The following is a 26,164-nucleotide window of genomic DNA, read 5'->3' as shown; positions in this document are numbered from 1 at the left end:
TATATTTTACTCTTAAATTATTACATCTAGTTTAAAACATTTTCTATAACCTGGAGTTGTATACTAATTACCTTAGATTAATGATTGTGGTAATAACGATCTCCACATATATATCATTTATAAATTAAAGCAACCATACAAAGTTGTCAACTTTGACATGCCTCATAATAATACCTCAATATTATAGCAATAGTGATTCTGTTTACGTGTATATGTTTATGTGTTTATGTAGATATTTCCGGTTCTTTCCAATTTGAGAAATGCAACTTAATTTTTTTTTGTTTTTTATGTTTCAATTTTATCTAAAATTCTCCATGCAGGTTAATTTTCGCTTTAGGTTATAAAAATGTATGTGATAATGTGTATTTGGAAGTATGCGAGTGATATGTTTTGTAAGGAAGGGTGTTATGTTAAGAATATTGGCTGTTTCACGATAAATCTTGAACGAGTAGGAACAGACACTTCTAGAATATACAACATATGTTTGAGAGAACAACTTATTACGCCCGAGAGTTGCTGAAACATAATCTTTTCTTGTTATTAAATTTCATGTACATATTTTATTTTTTTATTTTTTTAGAACCTTGCATGAAAGATGGTGGGTAAGTATGTGTTTGAAAGTATATATCACTCACTCACTCACTCACTCACTCACTCACTCACTCACTCACTCACCCACCCACCCACTCACTCACTCACTCACTCACTCACTCACTCACTCACTCACTCACTCACTCACTCACTCACTCACTCACTCACTCACTCACCCACTCTATCTATCTATCTATCTATCTATCTATCTATCTATCTATCTATCTATCTATCTATCTATCTATCTATCTATCTATCTATCTATCTATCTATCTATCTATCTATAGACCGTCTATTCATTTCAGTTATTGAAATCCGGTCTTAAGATATTATGCTTTGTAAAACGTATCGGGGTAGTTTATGGAATGTGTTCTATAAAAAATAGTGGATTAGGTAAGATTATTTATTAATATAATTATGTTTCCATTGATTTATTGATTTATTGATTTATTGATTTTTTATGTATGTATGTATGTATGTATGTATGTATGTATGTGTGTGTGTGTATGTATGTATGTAAGTATGTATGTATGTATGTATGCATGTATGTATGTATGTATGTATGTATGTGTGTATGTATGTATGTATGTATCTATGTATGTATGTATGTATGTATGTATGTATGCATGTAAGTATGTATATTATATGCATGCATATGTGTTTGTGTGTGTGTGTGTGTGTCAGCCTGTCGGTCGATCCTACCATCCATCTTTTCATCGCGCGATCAATCGACCAAACGATCAATTTGTTGATCAATCTACATATTTATTCATGTAACTACTTGATTAACTACTTATCCTTACCTGTAAAAAAATATTCGCATATACGTCAATATATGTTTTTGGATTCTTATGTTATATATAAAGAGACACATATCATGTTAAAGATAACATTCCATCTGTATCTTATAGTAAAAGAGATGATCATGAATACACTGATCTATCTATTGACTTGAGGCAACATAATACTGAATATACTGGTCTAGTGAGAGAGCATGGTAGGAAAGAAGACAATGGTGAGTAAAGTTATATAAACACGATTTACACAAAACATACCATACTGACTAAGATGAACTCGATTTCTCAAAATCTTCAGATGTTAAAGATATAAATTTTTATTTAAGAATACCGAAAGTATTAAGTGGTATAATAGCGTAAAGAAAGGACATGTTCTATCTAAATTTCAGCTGTATACGAAACTGTTTTAGGCCTACATAATGACTGTAAACAGCAGGAAGATAGGGGACAGCAAGATGATAGGGTAAGTTAATGAACATGTATGTGTGTGTGTGTGTGTGTGTGTGTGTGTGTGTGTGTGTGTATGTATGTATGTATGTATGTATGTGCGTGTACCGGTAGGAGGATCTGATGGATGGATTCACCAACCATTCTTGACAGAATGCTTTCATGTAAGAACATAATAACTTTTAATGTATTGATATATTACACAGCCAAAAGATGAATACGCCTCTCTTTGGGAAATCCAGTCAGGAAATTTGGTATTTGGAAAAGTTGTATCCTCAGGTCGAATCAGCAAACTGTTGAAAGGTGAACTTGTATCTTCTGATCAAAGTACACCAGTTTATGTGAAGATGCTGAAAGGTAAATATATTAATGTTATTCTTCGATACTTTCTCTGTTTACACTTGTTTTCTGGGTATAGAAAATATGATTAACTAGCCAAATTGTATATACTCAAAAGTACAACCTCGCAAGTCTGTCTCAAAATTATTTTCCTGGAGTACGTAATATGATATCTCACTGTCTCAATTCCCTGAAACGAAAACACAGAAACGACATGTTCCTATATGCTTATATAACTACAATCTTCTCTTTTGCAGATTGCAGCAGTGAGGTTGATTTACAGTGTTTGATAAAAGAGGTGGAGTTGCTTAAACGACTAAACTCTGAAAATGTTGTGTCAATGGTTGGATGCAGTACACGAACAGGTATAGAAATTATTATAATCTCTCATTGTATTTGCGCAACTTTAAACAGAATGTATTGCAGTTAAAAAAGCTATTGCAGGGCAGGAGATGCCAAACACCGAGTCATGTTTGTTACATTTATATACTGTACTATGTTTCACAGCAATTCCTGCTACACCTGACTATCTAACGAAGCGCCAATCATCCAAATAGTTACTACTCGGTTACCCAACCTATACTCATCTTTAGCCTCTTTCAACCACCATCTGACAGATGGCCTGATCATATGGCCCGAATGTGACAGTATGTTGTACTTCTCCAATCCATTCGCCTCAAACTGGCTGTATTCTGCCCTTAACAATTAACAAACGCCAACGTCCCCAGCTGTGACTGCGTTAGTATCCAACCCATCTCTCCCATTCTCTAAATTCGTACTTAGTCCAAAGTGAATTTGTTACCAAGTCTCGTAATCTTCAATGGTCAAAGTTTCACATTTCTGAATTGAAGTGGTTAATGCCAAATGGACATATTAACTTAATTTATTTTGATTTGACACTTTTAACGATTCGCATTTGGTTCCTGTGTTACTTCTAGATCTGATTGCACTAAATGCCAGAGATTATTCCGAAACATTATATAGGTAATACTGTGATTGAAAGTAGGCTCAGAGTCCAAAGAGCCGCGTGAATAAAATGCATGTTGTTGTTATTAATTTGTGAAATGAAATATTTCTTTCAAAAGCCTTTGTAAAATGTCCAAGTACTTATCTCACCAAAGTTATCCTTGATGAAGGCAGATACCGAGGAACATATCCTTGATGAAGGCAAATAATGACAGTGTCATGAAGTCCTAGTTCAGAATATACGTTTTGTCTTTTCTTCAAATGACAATTTTGTAGTTACTTTCTTGATGGCACTAACCCCTTCAATAAGTGTATTTTGAATTGTAAACCTTTCCATTATCTATATTTACCCTGGATTCATTTTTTAATAGATAAAGTGTGTTAGATAAAGGGTAAGGTTGACTTATGCTCGCGTCTAGATAAAACTTGCCAAACTCATTTCAATGTCTGACTCTTCTCTTCCATTGTAATAAATATTGAAAATGACACAAAAATAGTAAATCTTACATATATAATTTCTTATCTAAAAACAAATGCATATCTGTATTCTGTTTTATTACTATCTATTCTCATTATAGCTGAAAACTCCTGGATAGTCTTGGAATACTGTGAACATGGAGATTTGCGTAGTCATCTCCGTTCTTTAAGGAAACAGAACCATCTCCAACTGAGTGACGTATCACACACATTGATTCAATATTCATTGCAGATTGCCAAGGGAATGGACTACCTTCAAAATCAACAGGTATCATGTGAAAATGGTTTATCTTTTTTCAGTACCACCGTAATTAACGTATGAGTGTCTGTCGACCATTTCACTCTAAAACCAATGCTTTTGAATACCTCTAAACTTCGCCACGTGACAACTGGCTTGAAATGATGCAACTAATGTACCACCCTACGTTCATGGAATTCGAACATCATTATTTCCCAATTATAGGAAGTTACTCCATTCAACAGGCGGTGCAAACTAATTTAGAATCCGCACTGCACGAACACACTTCAAAAAAATTGAAAACGTTGTCCAACATAGTAATGTTTGTTTCGCGATGAAGATAATTAAAGGGAACGAGTTTAGTTTATAAGTATTTTGGCGTAGTTTTTGCTGAATATTTAAAAGCTATGCGCAATATTGTACTTACTGAAGAAACTTGACCACCATTCGCAATGACTGATCAGAACTGACTGGGCCAAAAACGGGGTATCAACTTGTAAGTCATAAATGATCCGATGACGTACTTTATCATAAGCAAGCAATGTCCGGTAAATACGTACTGTGCAATCAGTAAATTCGTACAGTTACTGTGCCAGCAGAAAATCGTTATCATATAGATGACACATACATGAACGTTAACCATATACCTGAATGTGGTTTTGTTTAAATATTTCCACTACATTTATATCCTTAAGAATTTAGCTTATTTTACGTTATTTATTCTGCATTCATCAAGGAATAATTTAAATACACCAAATTTGTGAAATCCAAATATGTGCTTTTGTGAAATTAGTCATCACCATAATAGTTTTCAATTTTACTTGCAGTGTGTAGTGCGTAATCTGGCGGCAAAGAATATCCAACTTGATGAGAACCTCAAGTGCAAGATTTTGGATCTCGGGTTTTGCGATGCTGTTATGGACGCTGACGTGTACGAAGAAAAGAATGCAGTAAGTACACTGTATGATACTATATAATCTAATGCATTTACAATTTTCACACAATTTAGTAAATTATTTACTGAACATTTTTGATCATCTGTGGGTTATAAGTTGAAAGATACATATATAATTACATTTAATTATAAATAAAGATTAAATGAATGTATAAATAGATTAACATTGATTTCCAAGAAAAAATACGATACTTGTTTACTTTCAAGAATTGCACTCTGAATTAAATACGATTTTTCATAATAGCGTCTGTATTATGGTCATATGAATGCTTAGGCTAGCACTCAAGGTGTACTTTTATACACCTTTTTTTAGAAACTATTGAACTTATCTTAACTCTATGATTGTTTATTTCAAAAATGACGGGTTTTTTTCTTGTGAAAGGGTCGGCTTCCAATACGATGGATGGCACCAGAGTCGATATTATCAAACCAGTACACTGTGAGGACTGATGTCTGGGCCTATGGCATTGTATTATGGGAAATACATACTATGGGTAGGTTACGTTAAAATGCAATTTAAATTCATAACCTTTTGTAAAAGAAGTGTATACTGTTTAAGATTGTTGATGAGTGTAAAACTGGTGATTCACGCTTCTAACATTACAAATGTTACATCCATAGGTGACATTCCTTACCGAAGAATGGGTGCACAGGAAATCACTGATGAAGTATGCCATGGGTATAGACTGTCAAAACCAGAATATAGTGATGATGATATGTAAGTTGTTTAATAGTACTGCTATGTTGTGGCAGATATTCATGATATCATATTCAGCTGTATAGCATTATCAATGTGTATATCAAAGATTTGCATATATATTTGATTACTAATACATTTAATTTCTATACAGTTATACATATTAAGGGAGTGGGATGCACGGTTATGGTACTCATATATCGTCACATTTGTTGATACATGGTGCTGTAACGTAATGATGGACCTCATGTTTATATTGATTCAGGTACAGTGTGATGATGGACTGCTGGAAGGATAAACCTACTCTACGGCCGTGTTTTCAAGAAATAACACTCAAAGTTCGAAGGATACAGTCAGTGTATAAGGTATTTATGCATACCCCCCCCCCTCTCTCTCTCTCTCTCTCTCTCTCTCTCTCTCTCTCTCTCTCTCTCTCTCTCTCTCTCTCTCTCTCTCTCTCTCTCTCTCTGACGAGCATTTGCAATGCAATTTGCGCACACACTATTTCTGAATAATGAGTTTCATGGTTGCTAACTGATTAGGAATATATTCAATCATCCTCACTGGCGGGAGAATATACCACAATCAAAATTATGGTTCGCAAGAAAGAAAATAACATTTGAAATCGTTAACAGCAAGTTTAAACAAGTGCACATACTTTTTATCTCAAATTCCGAGAGTTACACCCACTTCAGTCGTTTCTGTAGTTCAATTTAATTATGTTCCATTTTGTAGTCATGTGTAGATTGATCACTTCAAATAGACAGTTTTGCATTTGCTTCAATATTTCTAATTCAGTGATTTCCTTAACATTTCAGAAAGAAGTCGATGTCAACATTAATCAAAGACAAACCTATGAGATATTGGATTCAAAACGTTTCAGTCATGCATAGAAAAGCGCATACTTACATGTACGTCGCTGTTCGCACTTTGTGAAGTACGATCGTAGAAATCTAGAAATTAATTAAATTGATTTTTTTGTTAAATTGTTGCAACATATATATTGATCAATCCGAATGAAAACATATCCAGTAATAAACTACTTATGTATTCAGGACTTTTGTATTTTTTATAAATACTCAGTGACATTTAAACTCGGAAACACGTGAACAAAATGTAATGTTGTCTCAAAGTTAAACATCAGTTGATAACACTAGAGTTTACATTATTCGTCAAAAATTGATGTAATCGAAGCTAAGAAATAGTTCAATTACTGTAAGGGGTGAGACAAATAATTCTATTTAGGATATACAACTAAATTCATTTACTTTAGAGGTGCGGGTTTTGAGCCATTTTAATTCTACATTATTTTACTTTTAATGGATTTGTTTGTACGCCTAATACAGTTACTTGTGAAAATGTCAAATTGAGAAATTGAAGAATTTTCGCTACAGTAAATAAATGCATGACACTTACAAAGAGGAAAGTGTCATACTTCATACGGGCTTTGTATTTCATAGCACTACATACTTGTACCTTATAAATGCTGTCAGCATAAATAAAGATTCCATATTTATCCAGTGAAGTGAAGTGCTGTATATTGTATTAGCGTGTTCTGAATATGATGAACTGTGTTCTGGAGTGTGTGAAGCTATTGAATATTGCCTTGAATACAACATGTGATATACTTAATATACTTGATTTACTAAAACCGTGAACTTTGTAATGTCTTTGTGGAACTGAATCAGTGCATGTCTGTGTACTCTTCATTTGATCCCCTGTAAAGGTGGATAGCGGAATGTTTCCAGACCTGTCTATCAAATAAGTAGTTTGTAATAGCAAAGTATTACTTATTCACATGCTTATATTCCTATAATGCAACAACAGAAATATATTAAATATGTCAGTAATACTGGCAGCGGTGACCTTTAACAGATATTGACCTTTTACATACATACATACATACATACATACATACATGCATACATACATACATACATACATACATACATACATACGTACGCACGTACGTATACGTACATACATACATACATACATACATACTTACGTACGTACGTACGTACATACATACATACATACATACATTATTTTGAAAATGATGACTGGTGTATATATAAACCCGTGTTTAATTAAACAACTTTATCAGACTATTATTTACGATCACTTCTTTTTACGATTGTTTCAGTTGGTTTAAACCATTATCAATAGCAGCGTGCTCATTACGGAAATATATGACGACATAATGACAATAGTGACAGACATGGTCAAATATATGTCGATATGTTGACAAGAAATACGATATTTAGCAACACTGTAGTGTTTTTACAACTTAATTTCTATTGATTTAATATCTAAGTCCAAAGTGTAAAGTCACCAATAGGTCATACACCAGGAAGTAGGAACGGGAGCAAACGTGGACCATACGAAATATGAAGAAGCAATGGTGACTCGCGCAAAATATGATTTATGTCGATATTCTGTGTTTCAAATGAACCTTTGGTATTTCATTTTGTACGTCGTGATACTCCAATTATCAGGTGAGACATTTGATTGTTTAATATCTAGATTTTGAGACGTTAGCGCACACTTTTCGTCTTGGCGTGAGAGTTTAGCGAATAACAACATATTGTAAAAGGAGATTTTACGAACCTTATTATTTACTATTACTTCAAATTATATACCTGACTTATTAATTGATAACCATATTTGAAATGTGAGTATGCGTATGTTTGAGTTGTTCAAATACATGTCACTAAACCACACAGTCAAACAGATGGATTCCTTTCGGTTGGCAAAAAAACAGTGATTTGACGATCGTGAGTATATATTGTCATGCTTTTTACAATCTGATATCAGGTCAATCTGTCTGGTAAAATATAACAGGGACCGCCAAAGAACTTATCAGTTATAGGATCAATGTATGGCATACGTTACTGTGAAATTAGAATTTACATGTTTACATTTTTCAATCGATTGATCGACCAACCAACCAACCAACCAACCAACCAACCAACCAACCAACTAACCAACATAGCAACCAACCAACCAACCAATCAATCAATCAATCAATCGATCGATCGATCGATCGATGATCAATCAATCAATCAATCAATCAATCAATCAATCAATCAATCAATCAATCAATCAATCAATCAATCAATCAATCAATCAATCAATCAATCAATCAATCAATCAATCAATCAACCAACCAACCAACCAACCAACCAACCAACCAACCAACCAACCAACCAACCAACCAACCAACCAACCAACCAACCAACCAACCAACCAACCAACCAACCAACCAACCAACCAACCAACCAACCAACCAACCAACCAACCAACCAACCAATCAATCAATCAATTAAAATATAAATATAAGTGTAAATCAATCAATATACCCATAAATCAATCAACCTAATTAATTAATTAATCAATATTTATGGCATCAAATTGCAATACGAAATAATGTTTAATGTATTTGCGCTGAAATAAACTCTTAAGTTTTTGGAGGTCAAAGACTAAAATACCGATATATAAGTTTTTTTTTTTTCAAAGGAATGTGTTATGCTGATCTTCAAATGGGTCCAGATGTGGAAGTTGCAGTGGGAGATGACGCCTACCTAATTTGTAACGCTTCTTCAAACTACTATCCGCAATATGATGATATTCGCTGGAAAAAGGGACCCGGATTTCAGGATGCTGACCCCGTTACACGCAGATTTCTAAGAGACCATTATCCACAGGAGGGCTATGACAGACATGAAATCATTCTGAGTGGGACTCTGCGCATAAACGACACTGTTACTGATGATACTGATACTTACTGGTGTGAATTGTATAACATAATTACTTATCCCCCTACTTATGACTTCGGCTCTCTTCGATTAAACGTGATCGGTAAATCTAATAATAATCTAACGTCTTTAAAAATTGGGTTGCTTTGAGTACATTGTTATGTTTATTTATTCTATGCATGTCTGTAGAGTTATGTTTTCACTCTTAACACGTACATCTTGAGAAAATGAACTTTTATAAATGACCATCTCGGCAACATCTATTAATGTTTGTATATCCAAGGGACGATGATTCAAATTCAATTCCATTAGTTAAAAATACACTTGAAGAAATAGGTTGTATCCCAAAATGATGCATCGCTTTAACATGAAATCAGATAGTGTCACATCTACATGCCGTTTTCATTTTTATCCATTCTGATATATTCATGTCACCGTGTAATAAAAGTGTTCAGGCTATCTTTGAGAAGGAGGGTGTTCGTTAGTCATTTGTATACATCTCTATGGCGTTTGTTTGAGTTCAATGATTATGCGCACTTGGAAATTAAGTACTTTACTTAACGGTCGATGCAAACCGAATGTTGAGTCACGTTGGATCAGATTATTAGCCGAGGAAATTGGAATCTAACTAGAATGCTAGTAATGATTCATAAATACCAGTCAGACCAATGCCAATCCGATAGATTTGTCGTTGATATTAAATACGATGAGTTGATGTAATGAAAAGAAAAATATGATATAATGTCTCAAGCTCATTCGACCCAAATTCAAATCGTATGCTATACCGACTGAGTCCTTAATATTCTGTTTTAACAGACCGCCCACGTGACGCCAGAATCGGTGTACCTAAATGGGCATGGGAAGGTGACCCAATTAACATCACGTGTTGGACACCTGATACGTATGGAATTCAATACCGTTGGTATAAAGATGGATATATGATTGCACCATATGACCCCCACTACGAGACAGATCCTGAGAGTCCTTATCTTATTATCAGTCATTCGCATAGAGATGATTCGGGATATTATGTTTGTGCTGTCAGTAATATTGCTGGAACCTATTTTAGTGACGACGGATATCTAGATATCTTCTGTAAGTACAAATGTATTTGAATGACGCCTGATTTCCAACTTACCTGCAACACAGTTACTGATTTCCAAATATTCAATCTTGCAAGACTTATAATCTACTCTGTTAGCCTATACTAGCGAACTCTTCTGGACTGGGGAACTTACTTAATCTTTCTTAATAACATTTTATATTTCAGTTTCTCCCGACTCTCCATGGCCCACTTGTTACAACATTTCTCACAGACAGTCTGATGACTTCCTACAAACTGGTGATAACTTTACTATAATATGTGAAGCAACTGATGGCAATCCTTCACCTTTTTTGAAATGGTATGGTGATGATGGTTTCCTTGATGACTGTGCTAGAAGCACAAACCCACTTTATCCACACGTAACATATACGATCTGTAGTTGGTTACTGCATAAATCTAATAATGGGCAGACATATACATGTCAGGGTACGCAGGAAAATACCACTGACATCACGTTGTGTTATATAGACGACGTTGATGTGAAATGTAAGTACTACTGTTTTGATGTCTTTTCATTCACCCTCTGAAATTAATAATAACAACTTCCACTGCCACCACCACCACTCTCATCCTCCTCCTCCTCACCATCATCATCACCATCACCACCACCAACAACAACAACAACAACAACAACAACAACAACATCGTCATCGTCGTCATCATCATCATCATCATCATCATCATCATCATCATCATCATCAACATCATCATCATCATCATCATCATCATCATCACCATCACCACCATCATCATCATCATCATCACCATCATCATCATCATCGTAAACACACCCTTTTTCAGAATGTTCACCCAATGTTCTGCAAAATACACTCCATATCTATTGTAGATGCACCTGGTGTACCAGAATGCTATCACAGTTCAGGGTTACACTATTTAGAGGGAGAACACGCTACAATTGAATGTGAATCAGTTGATGGCAATCCCCTGGCTACTCTTCAATGGGTGAATGGATCTTCTGGGGATGTCATTATGGTAACAGATCCACCTTCGAGCGGGGAAGTCGTTCACTCAAACTATAGTTGGCTTATTACCCGTACGGATAACCAATTATCATTTACATGCAATGCTAGCAATTTGGTACAAGTCGATCCATTATGGTGTTCAACTGGAGTATTTGAGGTTGATTGTAAGCATAATTATTTAATTTTTGTTTTTTGTTTTCCGACGATTTAATGAAAGCTGATATGTAAATGTGTGTATTTATATAAATTAATCTACTGAACTGTCGAGAGTACATTATTTATTATAGAGCATACTCTCTCACGTCTGAGCATAAACCCCAATTCGTGTTCTCACCATGTATTCATAGAAAGTTCATTTCATTTAGTGTACTCCATTGAACTACAAGTTACTTGCAATGTGTGATTCTGCCTCGTGGCTTCATTGCTTTCCCTTATCTCGATATTACCCACATTTACAGTTGCACCAATGGAAGCCTCTCTAGAGGGATACAATGGACCAATAAAATCTGATGAATATCTTACATTAACTTGTATAATTGGAAGCAGCAATCCACCGTCATCAATCATATGGTACATAAACGGTGATGAACTCGTGGATAATGAATATGAGAAAATTGGAGAGGAGTCATTTTCGGATGGCAACTTTCATGGAACAGTTACACAGCAGGATTTGATAATAAATGCACAACCAACTCATAATGGAGCTTCATTCATGTGCCAAGCAACCGTTACAGACATTGGTGGACCATACTCCGATATAATCACAACTGTCGTATATTGTGAGTAGATTTGAAGTTCTTAATCAGAACATTGGCCTACAATGGTATAGACTTGTATATGTCTGATAATGATCTCTTATCAACACATTCCATCAAAGAAAGGCGTGTGTTCTCTCAGGTATATGTATTGGGTTAACATATGTATAAGCCACTGTGGAATAACACACACACACACACACACACACACACACACACACACACACGCACGCACGCACACACTCACACACACACACACACACACACACACACACACACAAAATCTGGGACTGTTATTGCATATGGTAAGGTTCAATACAACGCCAGTTGAAAAGTGTTTGAGAAACTGCTCCTGAGATGCATTTTTGTCACCCATGCCCTTCTAGTCTCAAATGAGGCGGATTTGTCTCACAGTCTCTATTAAGTTAGCATCACCATATTTTACAATCATATACTTTTATTGAAAGCGGACTGAACGATGACAATCTTCTAACACTCACTTTTCTATTGTGTTGTAGATGAGCCAAAGTTACTGAATGAGGACAGCAACTCACATGTTAAAGCTAATGAGGGCGAAAGTGGTAAACTACTCTGTCAGATCAACGGTAATCCCGAGAGTGAAATTACATGGTTTGACCACTATAATGACATCATAGCTCAAAGTGAGACTCACTCCATAGAAGAAGTGAAAGACGGTACCCGTGCCTCCAGTACTCTCACCATCAACAGGGTTGCCAAGACGGATCATGGTTTATATAAATGCTGTGCTGACAATGATATTGGAATAGTCAATTTCACTATAACACTTAATGGCAAAGGTAAGCTAACTTTAGAAAACCATAAAACTTACGATTTATATCCGTTATGCTTATTTATACTTAGTTTTGAAGTGCAGTTGGTGATTGCTTGAAATAAATATCATTGAAACTAACTAATGTCATAACACTTATTTATTTTTTTAATTCAGCACAATCTTTTTCTTAATTTAAAATCTACTAGACAGTTATATAATTATCTAGTTATATAAATTTCAATTTGGCTTATTTCGATAAACACAGTACCCATGTGTAGTTCAGACACTAACGCTGGTATACCAATTGTAGTTTGGAGAGAAGTATTTAATTCAATAACAAACCATTGCATCTTCACCTCCCCTCAACATGTACTACCTAGCCCGTCCTGATGCTGCTACTGATGTAGCTGTGAATGATAAAACAGAAGACTCCTTTCTTGTATCATGGACACCTGGTGACGACTGTGGTGATACACAGTCATTTTACTGTGAATACAGAAAGAGTGATAACAACAGTTTGTGGAATAGAACAAGTGAAACCAGTTACAGTAACACCACTATAAAGAATTTAGAGTCAGGCACAGAGTACGAAATTCGAGTTGCCAGTCTAAATACGTTTGGCAGTGAAAGCGGCGAATCTGTCACGAACTCAACATTATGTAAGTATTTCATGTATGGTTAATTTAATATTTTGAATAGAAACAACGCTTATAGATACTGTAGAATACTACCATTTATATTAATTAATGGTAAATGAAGGACCACTCTTGCTTTTATGTGTGAACTATTTCCCTCGTTGACTTTCGGCCTCGAGAAACCATTGTCTTAGGAGTACCAGGCGTCTGGTGGTGCCCTCATATCCAAGAAATAACTGTATAATATTTTAACGATAGATGGGATATGATAGGCAAGTCATCCTGATATACAGCCCCAATTTTAGACGTCTTCTTGATGTATCGTGTAAACAGTGACATGACCTCCTTAATAAAACCTCAATTACTACAGAAATAAAACTCATGATACACACTGACTGATTACATACCTTGTAAATGTACAATATATTATATCTTTATTACAGCAATAGCAGGAAGAGGATTGCCAGTCATTGTTATAGTTCTACCCGTGTTGTCAACATTTCTAATCTTAGCCATTGTTGTAGTCGCTGTTATATTCGTTTATCGTAGAAAAGCTGATAACAAGAAGACAACCAAAGGTAATACATGTTTAAAGTTAATCTAAAGAATATTAGCGTTGGATAACTGTGGGTGGACTTTCAGTTGGAAGAAATGTCACACATAAAATCCAAGTCAGCTAGCGTCAAAATTGACTACTCTATTCCTACATAAGATTATATTTATTATATCTTACTCATGTTTTTATCTTTTGTTTTTACAGGAGATGAAAGCGAGAGCAGGTACATTCAGTATACTTTTCATATTTATAGATCAAAGTTGTTGGTTTTGTCTATTTCACATGCAAGTGTCTTGCTTTGTTTCATTCATTTATTAAAAGGTTGCTATTTTTAATTACATTTCGTTTTGTATAAAACAATCATATACTAACTCAAGTTAATTCAGTTTATATTTGTTTATAAATCCAGTGGTGATATTTTCTTTTGCCAATTATTGAAACTTGTCCTTGTATTTGTAGACCATATGTAGACGTCCACCTTGATGATCTTGCTACTCCAGTATCAACAACGCCTTATGAAGGACTTAGATTCGATGAATGCAATCCAAGTAGGTGTAACAAATATTGGGAATCAAGCAATACTTGATAATCTGTCGAGATTCAAGAAATATATGATAGCACTAGGCTATGACATGGAATGCAAACTTAGTCAGTCTAGAGTCAAACATTTAAGAGCCATGAAAGTAGTCTGGATGACCAAAATGTCACCAAAAGGGTAAATTGTAAACCGGATTGAGATCAATGCTGACTAAATATTGACCTAGATAGCAGAGGGTCGTGTCATGTCACTCACTACGTGCCATATTTTAAAGCAGCCACGTGTGCCCCTTCAATACAAACATAGGGTATTCCCCTTTCCGATGACAGCATTGTGCATTGTAAATGATGTTAAACGAACTGATACCATTCGCCGCAGGTCACTTTGTACTCAATATGTTTCTTAAACGTTTCAAATGTAATTGCATAAATTTGGCGGTCTATCCTACAATAACATAACGGTAATACAACACATAACTAGAATCTTGATTTGGTTTATACCAAAACTATACAGAGATGACACATTGGTGTGTTATTTTTTCTTCTACTCCACAGGTGAGGAAAGGCAACTAGGGGAAGATAACTATGGGGTAAGCATTGAAATATTACTAACTCTTATTTAATCTGTATGTGATTGATTTCTTTTTAGATATATTATAGGAAAGGTTTAATAAAGAATACTCAATCTCAGCAGTTTTTAATCCCACCCAGCCCCTCCAGAAGGGGATGTTACAATAGGGAACTTGCAATCCAGACTGGGCATGCTCAGACGCAAAGGACTATGGGATTATCTATGGTTATCGTAATACCTAACCTGGAACTGCCGATAAAATAAACCTCCCACAATGGTCAGGGTAACTATAAATTGATTATTTGTGGTTATAAACAATGTAACAATATTGTTTATAATATTAATTCATTAGTATTTATTATCACATTTCCCATGATGCAACAGTCAACATGGCGGGTTTGCAAGTTCCCTATTGGCTTCGTCTGTATGTGCGTTCATCCGCAATACATCGTTCCTCAGACATGACGTGTCCGGTTTCCTTCAAACCTGACACAAAGCTTAGATGTCATATGGGTATAAGCATGTCAATTTGTTTTTGATATATGCAAATCTGACCAAATGGCGGCCATGTTAGTAGTTTAAAAAGCGATGTTTACTGCATAACTCAGATGCAGATCATTGGATCCTTGTAGACATTGATCCTTGACCTTGATCTTGACCTTGACCTTTAGGGTCAATTATAAAAATCAAGCCAAACCCTGTCAATCACAGACATTTTGTAGTGTGTACTTATTGCCAATTTCTCTTTTTAATTCATTTTTACAAAGTAATATTGAAGTAAATAAGTAGCATGATTTCCTATGTTCAAGTAATCTTTCCTGAATGGCAGTCATATGGATATGTGCAGTAAAACAAACTTCTCATTGCTCATTCAAATATGCACAGTTTGATGTAGACGAGCCAACCACTGAGATGTCATTCAACGATTTGACGATTCTTGGCAATATAAGTGTTGGATTATTTACCAAAATGGTAAAGGCGAAAATCCCATTGCAAGGAATAGGCCAGGTAACAGTGTGTGCAAAACTTCTCAAGGGTAAGTAGTACAAAATAAAATGTATAGTGTTAACGATTAATAATGCCGCATTCGAGTGTTCCCAAGAACATGTGATATAAAAAATGATCGTGCCAACCCAATGAAACTGTGAACGATAGGCGTTCTATGAGTTGATTGATTAATCAAGTTTATAAGCATGCTGTCTATAAACTACTCAACATATCAAATTTAATATCAAAAATGGAATATGTAACCTTAGTATTGGTATGTTTTCACACATTTCATTTCGTTAATGATCTGCCTTAACATTAAACACATTGTACTGACATCTATTACTTACATTTGTTTTACTTACCTCTTTAACTATAACAGATAACCTAAATGACGAAGCGAAAAATTGCCTACGAGCAGAAATTGATTTTGTGAAGAACCTACCAAGGCATCCACAATTAGCAACGATGATGCGATATAGTGTGAATGAAAGTAAGTAGTGACCTTATTGTAGAATGTTGAACACTTAAAGTAGATTAGTTACAAGTACTCGATGAATGAAATAGAAACAAGAAGGTATGGAATGATGTTTTGGAGGGAGGGGCGGTTGATGTGAAGAATGGTTACTTGGAGGGTATGGAAAGGCTAATGTACTAGGCTCTCTAAATGCTTATCTTTGTTTAGCCTACCTGTATACTTGAAGGACTAACGCTAATAGGGAATTTCCGTTATCCTACTTGACATTTTGATTTTTTAAATATTCGCTTGTATATATCATCTACATACACTTCTCCTTAGATCTGGTATTAAGCCACGCCTCACATACATGTGAACAATATCAGAAGAATAACATAAATTAGAATAGAATAGAATAGAATAGAATAGAATAGAATAGAATAGAATAGAATAGAATAGAATAGAAAAGAATAGAATAGAATAGAATAGAATAGAATAGAATAGAATAGAATAGAATAGAATAGAATAGAATAGAATATGTTTGTGTTCATATAAAATCTCATGAAAATATCTAATGAAGGCATCATCACGTGCCCTGTTGCGATTTAAATATGTCTAACTGTGTATTCGACCAATCAGGTTCTCTAGTTCTGGAGGAATATCAGCGAAATACTTGCGGCTGCACAAGATTGACGGGAGAAAATGTTTTAAAATCGAAATGTCAGTTAGGATAGTGGAAACATACTGTTAGTCCTTCAATCCTACAGATATGTTAGTGTGTATCGAACATATGGTTTATCTTTCCATTTCCATATACACTACTCTTCATCTTTAAGATCCAGTATTTTCGGTCCTTGAGTATTTTCCGTACGGGTCATTGAAGAGCTACCTCAGAGAAACTCGTGATAATTATAAAACAGATAGCGATGGTAACCTTGGTAATAGTGTTGATCTATTACTGATGGCTCTACAGGTTGCACGAGGAATGGCGTTCTTGGAAGAAAATGAGGTGAGGGGTGTTTTTAATTGTTTGCTCTCCAATCTTATCAAAAACAATTAAGGACTTTAGTAGAAAGAGTTATCCTAGTCAGTTGTGGTGAAACGGTCCAAGACTACTAATCACATATTGTCTTGTTAGTCTTAACAAACACTGTTTTTACTGTATTTTCACGTGACTACATTTCTGGTCTAAATCATACAGAATGTATGTAAGTAATTATTATTTTTAATTTTATCTTAATTTAGTTGGTTCTACGAATGTTATCTGCCAGATCACTACAAGTTGGATACAACAAAGTCTGCAAGATATCAGAATTTAGTTTCTGTACATCAGTAATGGACCATCCAACATATGAACGAATAACTGCGGTGTGTATCCCTGTCTGTTTGGTCTGTCTGTCTGTCTGTCTGTCTGTCTGTCTGTCTGTCTGTTTGTTTGTTTGTTGTTAATTCGTTATCATTATATACCTTTAAATCGCAATTAATACGTCCTGTTAAACGTTTAAAGAAATATTCCATTCCTATGAAACTTTTACCAACATTATTTTAGCTAGGGGTATATGGAATATAGTAAAACACTACTGGAGTTACTGTCATTGTTGCAGTAATCTTCATCTTTCTAATTTCAATACATATAAATGTTTGTTGTTTTGTTTCTTATCTTCAGAACCGTCTACCAATACGGTGGATGGCACTTGAAGCAATAACAGATTGCTTCTATTCTTCAAAGACTGATATCTGGTCCTACGGTATAGTACTTTGGGAAATATTGAATTTGGGTAAGTTTTGAAAAGTACGGGTGTATTCGATGTAATGTTATGCTATGGACCATATAACGTGGTCCCATGGTGTATATCATTCTACTGTACATTCTAATGTGCATATCTTCCTTTATATTCGCATGTGCTGTATATTTTCTTAGTTTATACTCACTGACGCTAGATCTCTAACGTTATCTCACGAACTTTTTGTTGTCATTACACCCAGGTAATGATCCCTATCCTGAAATGACAGTAAAAGACGTGTTGTACGAGTTACAGCAAGGATACAGAATGCCTAAACCAAGTCACTGTTCGGTCCAAATGTAGGTTCATGTAAATGTACTGGAATCGTTATATTTTAAATCGGTCGATATTTCGATGACTGATATGCTAAAGCTCTGCTCAATACTCATCCTGCATCATACAAGGCTGACTCACTATCTTTGGAATGTATTCTGCTGCAAACATCCTCGGCATTAGAGAGAAATCAAGAATTGGTTGATTTTAGCTTAGTATTTATCGTATGCTAGTTTAGGTGACACGGCCTTTACTCGTCCCCCAATTCCTAAATAGGGGTCAAATAAAAGGAACTTTCACCAACATATAGCATGGGACAACCTTTTTAAAGCTAGAAAATTGAGTACACTGTAGTGGAGCATTATAGGAAACAAAACTAAATTAGGAGCTTCACACCCAAACATAGCCGAGGCAATTGGTTGCGTTTGTTACCTGATTGACAAATTATTTACTTTCTATTACAGGTACAGTTTAATGGCAGATTGTTGGGATGAAGACCCTTCTGAAAGACCGTCATTTATTGAAATCACTAATCGTATTGAAAATGAAATTATAGATTTGAATGATACGAGTTAAACAGGAATTGTCTAATGAAGACCACTGTTGAGACTATATTGATATTATAACATATAACAACAGATGTTTTTTTTTAATTTAGGTATTATGTCTGCACGTAGAAGACGTTACCACGTTACATAACATTACTAATTGTATTAAATGAGATTCAGTTAATAAAAAAAAGGGAAAGTATGTGAACAAATGGTGTGTATCTATATATATTAGAAATATAATCACAATTATTAGTCTCCCAGTCTCCAGTGGATATACATTTATAACAATCATGGCTTTGCCCACGTCTTTATTTGTGGGGTTAATTTTAGATTAGCTTGTATAGCAAATATTTAATTACCGCAAGTTAGTAAAAGGATAAAACTAGTACTTGCCAGAAAACAGTTTATTTGAGTATTGGGATTTTATATTATAAGACAATTCATACTTTTATACACGTATTTTTGATTCTTGTTTATTAGGAAAACGACGTTGAAATAAGTATTATGGTTGTAGTAATCATACTGTTTTACTAGAGTAATACACACGACAGGAAAAAAAACATATAGCTACACTACCTTTAACTATAGCAATATTTTAAATTTATTTTGTATATAAATAATATGATTTACTCCTAATATCATACATTCTGAACAATATTGAATCACGTGTGGGTAAACACATTTGTGCACCTGTACACAAAATATGTTACACTAACTTTTGGGTCCGTACCCTAAAGTCTTTACCCTTAACACAATCACAATTTCAACCTGTCACTGTATTACGTATGGATGAATGATACCTCTAACATGTGAAATATCTAACTGTTGGTATGGGAAGATTTTTCAGTGATTATATTGTTTTTGTCAGATCTAAAAGTTATACAACTCCATATACAGCTAATACATTTACAAATATGAAAGATACTTCAATACAAACTTACATGATGAATGTACTATGTTTCTCACTTGTTAAACCTGTTGGCCGTCATTTCTATTTTTGGCAAATGCACGATTACGGCTACCCTATCACTGTATTTCTCTTTTTATTTTATTTACATGTTAAATGAATTGATAAGTCCTACTATTGCAATTCTACCTTCGTGTTAGATCTGCTTACGTCAGCATTTCATTCTGTACACGAATAAAGCAACCTGTTATAAACACGAATGTGTCCTCGTATGTGACATGATGGGCGGTGTGTATTTGTTATCAGTCAGGTGAACTCCAAATTCCTTCCCTTGCAGTGAGAAGACTGCTAATACCTGGATAAATGAAAATGTGAAGTATGGAATTGGGTCAGGAACTGAAAACATTTGGAGATTTATGAGACAAAAAAAGTATATATCGAAGGCCTAGTTCCAGTGGTCAGTCTGTCTGTCTTTAAATGTATGTGCAGTTGTGAGTGAGTGAGTGAGTGAGTTAAGTGCGAGTTTGGTTGTCGTTTGCTTGTTAATTTAATTTGTTACTTCGTTTGTAAGAAAATCAATCCATCCCTCTGTGCACTGTAGACATGTTTTTGGTGACCATTTTTGTTCTGTTTGAAACACTTAAATTAGGTCTACCGAAAAAACATACAGGCTGCAAAACAAATTGACAGTAACTACATTTATAATACTAATTTCGCCAGCCTAATTTCAATGTTGCTAGGTGACATTTCGATTTAAAAGCAGAGTAATGGTGTTTTAGAGATTCCAATTTATATATTGTAACGTCATATATATGAACGTTATTAATAATAACCACATATCAACTATTTAAGTTGTTTCCAGGAAACGCATGACTAGACTATACCACCCCACCCACCCCGTCGTAAATATAATATATGTGTCCAAAAGACGTTGTTTACTTACAATAAAGTTGTTTACTTACAAAGCACGGTTAAATAAGCATGAAGAAATAAATTAATAACGGTCGTTCTAGTGGGGGCAGGCGTTTGAGTTGACTCGGAGTTACTACTATACACTCAACAGGTTCAGCATAATGCCCTCACGTACATTTGTACCTGAATATGCTAAGTGCGTGGGAATGCATCACAGAACCTAATGTCAGTTGTGACCTTTACCACGGGCTTTCACTTTATTCAGTGTTGTGAAAAAACAATTATTTGAGCATGTGACACCGTTGAAGTAGTTTATGTTCTTTTTTTGTTAGACAAAATGGCACCAGTTCGCCTCACAGGGTTGTTTCTTGTGTTATGCTTCTTCTTGAACGGTGAGTAAACTTTTATGACAGTCATACAAATTTGTTTTGATTATTGTGTTCAAAAGCAATCTAACGTACACAGGTATATACAAAACGTCATGGACTGATAAATTATATCTGGTTATACATGTGTCACGGACGTAGCACTACTTCAACAAACAGACATTCCACTTATCATGTTATGATGCATTGTTTTACAGTTTCAAAAAATTCTCAATTACTGTCATTCCAAGTTACCCAAGAAATGGCTATAATCTGTCACTAAATACGTTCCTGACTTGGAAATGTATCTAAACATAGAGTAAAGTTTCAGACCGTTGAGTGTGTTGGCCATTTGCCATTATTTCACACAATGACTTAACAAATATGTATGCCCCCTAAGTGCATAAGCTAATCTTTCATTCGACTGAGTGAATGACACACACTTTTTGTTCATAGTAAATACAAAACGTATTATAGTCAAAGCCTTCTATATGCATTTTGTGGATGTCTTACACTGAAAACAATCGACGTTTGGTAAAATTAAGACTGGCACCAGTCCCTTTATATGTTTTAGACCTTATAACCTCCATATGTTTTACGCTATTCACTTTGTTTTTTAAAAGGAAAATGCTGTTCAGAACTTATTTGTTTCCAAGGTACTAATAGCCCCCCTCCCCTCCCATATATATATATATATATATATATATATATATATATATATATATATATATATATATATATATATATATATATATATATATATATACATACATACATCGGTATTGATTACGCATTCACGTGACTGTCTAAAAACCACTCACAAAGTTTAAGTTTATTATTTCACACAATAGAGCACAGTTGTGTATGACAAATAAATAATGTATTGAAATATCCAATAATGTATAATATCCAATTTAAGAATGAAAAAAAAAGATGGTGACTTTGGCAAGTCTGTACACGTACATTTCTTTTGTCACTCGCTACACGGGTTTAACGTTCAGGGTAGGTTACAGGAGCACAAGCAAAATCGAATCCTTCAGCCTGTTTGCTGTTGTTATAAGAAATGTACATGTCATGTTACGATTACATAGTGTTTTATCACTGCTATACCGGGGTTCATAAGTGGATCAATCACCAAATCATTGAATATATATTAATTTTCACACCTTAATATGTGTACCTGTCAAATGAACAACGCAATGTATTTTATTTTGTTCCAGAGACCATTACCTCAACTAATATTATATTTTATGATACTGTAATTGAAAATGGCCGAGTAGAAATGACTTGCGAGACATCAATCCCTCATGTAGAGTACTACATTTGGTACCAGGACGGCAACTTCTTTGAAAATACGTCAAATGACTTTCTAATTATTAATGCATTGCGGCGTTATGCTGGTGACTATTCCTGCCAAGCAATGAGCAATGCATCGAGTGAAACCAGTGATAACAGATATCTCAACGTTTTGTGTAAGTTCAATACATTCATCTTTATTACATCAATTACAATTATTCGATCACATGTAAGTGTATCCATATATATTATATCGAAATTATTTGACATATACACCTGCCATTGAACCACTTGTTACTAATTAAGTGCATTTACTAATGGATAAACAACTTTTGATAAAGGGAAAATATAAAAATTTGCTGGGACATTTAACCAATAACACATACCAGCTAGCAGAGTGTTATACACATATTTACATACCTGCTCGTGCAATACATACGTCTGCAGAGTCGATGGGAAACAGTCTGTGTTAAGACACATAGGCCCAAGGGAAACAAACGTCTGATGTTGCACGATTACGATTAGTCGACATGTGTGTGGTATTGTCCAATGATATTGTTTTGTACCACACCACACCATTGACCACACATGCCTATCATAAAAAAAATATAACGCAACATGTATCATAATAGTACAATAACCACAACAGTCAACAGAGTTCAGAGAACACAATGCGACAGAGTTCAGAGAACACAATGCGAGCTTCATTGATGACATCGGTACAGTGACGCTATATTCATCTGCTGTAAATAAACCTACGCATGTGCATATGTGGTCATCCTTCATTACTTTTTTCAGGAAAAATGCCCACGCGGGCATCAGCATGAAAATTATTGATCATCAGTTATGTTGAAATACGAAAAGAATGCATACCATATGACCAGGTACGGGATCGGCTATAAAATGGGATTATGATGAAGTATGTTACAACACAATATGTCGCCTGTCCAGTTCAGGGACTGGCACAATTACCTATATTTTTATCACAATTTTCACAAACATAAATATTAACAATCTGAAGAAGCTTTACAAGACGCGTGCCCTTTGCTTTCATTAACATCTGTATCAAATGATGCCAAGTGTGTAACTTATGCTTACGTCCATCCATTCATTCACCCACCCACCCACCCACCCACTCACCCACCCACCACCCACCCATCCATCCATCCATCCATGCATGCATGCATGCATGCATGCACGCACGCACACACGCACACACACATACATACATACATACATACATACATACATACATACATACATAGGTGCGTGCGAATTTAAGAACTTATCCCACGTACAACCGTTTATTTATATCACGCGCGGTTTTGTTCCATTATATTTAGAAATGTTCGGGTTGTCACCTGGCATTTCTCTGTCTCGCCAATTTTTCCTTTGAAAAAGAATATTTATTCGAAACGTCGGATTTAACAGCTATATATACGGACTGGTTTATTAGTTCCTTATGCATTTCTACATACATACATACATACATACATACATACAAATTCTGTCATTTAACGTATATGGTAATTAATGACATAGCTTACTATGAAAAAAATATCAATTATAGATGCACCAGGCGATCCCTGGCCAGAATGTTCCATTGACGTTGAGTCTACTGACTATATGAAAGAAGGTGACACAATCAGGATACTGTGCAGAGCAATTGATGGAAATCCACATCCCACCTTAGAATGGTTTGATAACATCACTGGTGATCCCCTTCCAGACAGTGTGTATAGCACACCTTCTCCAAGTGATGACCCACCTCTCACAACAAATGAGGTAGAATGGGATTTGACGTCAGATGATAATGGGAAAATATTTAGATGTGAAGGTGACCATGATGTGACAAGTACGAAGATTTGTTTCACAGATGAGTTGGATGTTAAATGTAAGTTCTAATTTTTCGGGAAGGAAAGGAAATTCTTATTTTTGACCATGGGAATTCAGATAATAAATGTGCTGAATAACGTATTCTACCCATAATTAAATCATATCACTCTGTCATGAAAATTTAGGGTTGAAAATGTACTTGGTTATGCTATTGAGTGTGGATTAGTATTACAGTTTTAATTCACACACAAATTATATTTTGATAACATAAATAACCAGTAGCTTCAAATAATATGAGATTAGTTGTTTACTGTTTAATTTATTAACGTTTTAACTTTTCTTAATTTATTAATATCTCTTCCTATACATTGAATCACAGATGCACCTTACCACCCATCATGTACTCTATTAGATGATATTACCTACCAAGAAAACACTCAAATAGAAATCATCTGCACGGCTGTTGGTGGAAATCCATTGGCTACACTGCGATGGATAAATGGTTCAAGTCATGAACTATTAGACGAAATAGGTACTCCATCTAGTGGAACTGAAACGTCCTTAACATATCAACAGATTGTCAATAGAAGTGATAATCAAATGGACTATCTGTGTAATGCAACAAACCTTGTGTTGTCTGAACCACTTACTTGCAATACAGGACCACTTATAGTGCATTGTAAGTTTTGGTTAGACATTTGACGTTTCTATGTAGCAAAATTTCAAAAAATTAGATATAGGATTTTAAACACATACCTTATGTACAGGAGGAAAACTTGTACATTTAATTTATATGACAAACTCAAACAATTGAAATGACGTATATTAACATACGATGAAGACAATTTTAGCAAAATTTAATACTTGTTAAAATTATTTATAATTTCGATTTAAAGATCAATAGAACTGTCTCTGGGTTGTCTTATGACGGATTGACGTAGTGATTACACATTATGTTTGGCATATACATGCAAATTTACTCAGTGTATAAATACAAACAGTGTATGCGAATGCATAATTCGTTGTTAATCCTTGAACTTTTATCATACTTATTACCAGTTGCACCGAAAGCAGTTCATCTGACTGGATATGAACCTGTTGTTAAATCTGGAGATGTTCTTGACTTGACCTGTACCAGTGAATCATCAAATCCTCGTCCATCAATTCAATGGTATAAAAATGACAGTGAACTTACAGACAATGAGCAGGAGAAAATCGGTGAAGAAGAATACATTGATGGTGATTTCCATGGGACAATAACTAGACAAGTTCTCAGTATCAGATTATCAGCAGAACATAACACTGTACATTTCCAATGTGAGGCTACACATACAGAATATGACAATGTGGAGTCTGATAAACTTCATCCAGTAGTGTTTTGTAAGTATATATTATATTTGCCGTTTTCTGTAATGGCATTTTAGTGCTATTATCATACAATCGTCAAGTGACTTGGAATTACTTGACAATGTTGGGATAATTGAATCACACTCTTCATCACCTAACATGTCTTCGTTGAAGACACATCACCCAGCTGCTTATACTATCACTTTATTACAAGGAGTTGTTCGAAAACATTTACACAGAATAGAAGAA

The 26,164-nt window shown here is 34.8% G+C and overlaps 3 protein-coding genes across 3 annotated transcripts in view; all 3 read left to right on the top strand.

Annotated features, from left to right (window-relative positions):
• Window positions 1–9,028: 9,028 nt before the first annotated feature.
• Window positions 9,029–12,140, top strand: LOC144440004 (nephrin-like). Its single transcript, XM_078129232.1, has 5 exons — window positions 9,029–9,368; window positions 10,082–10,360; window positions 10,536–10,856; window positions 11,218–11,517; window positions 11,812–12,140. Exons 1-5 carry the CDS (start codon window positions 9,029–9,031, stop codon window positions 12,138–12,140), a joined length of 1,569 nt encoding a protein of 522 aa, XP_077985358.1.
• A 1,661-nt stretch (window positions 12,141–13,801) lies between these two features.
• LOC144440002 (tyrosine kinase receptor Cad96Ca-like) lies at window positions 13,802–19,277 on the top strand. The gene is made up of 12 exons (XM_078129231.1): window positions 13,802–13,808; window positions 13,980–14,114; window positions 14,297–14,315; window positions 14,552–14,640; window positions 15,185–15,219; window positions 16,086–16,236; window positions 16,570–16,680; window positions 17,481–17,653; window positions 17,890–18,012; window positions 18,311–18,422; window positions 18,631–18,727; window positions 19,166–19,277. The coding sequence occupies exons 1-12, from the start codon at window positions 13,802–13,804 to the stop codon at window positions 19,275–19,277; spliced, it is 1,164 nt and encodes a 387-aa protein (XP_077985357.1).
• A 2,064-nt stretch (window positions 19,278–21,341) lies between these two features.
• Window positions 21,342–26,164, top strand: part of LOC144440221 (uncharacterized) — a 13,722-nt gene continuing 8,899 nt past the window's right edge. The window contains exons 1-5 of the mRNA XM_078129537.1: window positions 21,342–21,463; window positions 22,657–22,908; window positions 24,303–24,626; window positions 24,948–25,247; window positions 25,628–25,948. Coding sequence (XP_077985663.1) covers window positions 21,409–21,463; window positions 22,657–22,908; window positions 24,303–24,626; window positions 24,948–25,247; window positions 25,628–25,948 — 1,252 coding nt within the window. The 5' untranslated portion in view covers window positions 21,342–21,408. The remainder of the gene's footprint in view (window positions 21,464–22,656; window positions 22,909–24,302; window positions 24,627–24,947; window positions 25,248–25,627; window positions 25,949–26,164) is intronic.

The sequence above is a fragment of the Glandiceps talaboti genome, chromosome 9 (assembly GCF_964340395.1).
Source record: "Glandiceps talaboti chromosome 9, keGlaTala1.1, whole genome shotgun sequence".
Lineage (NCBI taxonomy): Eukaryota > Metazoa > Hemichordata > Enteropneusta > Spengelidae > Glandiceps > Glandiceps talaboti.
Note: the sequence above shows the minus strand (reverse complement) of the source record. Positions and strands in the feature narration are given on the sequence as shown.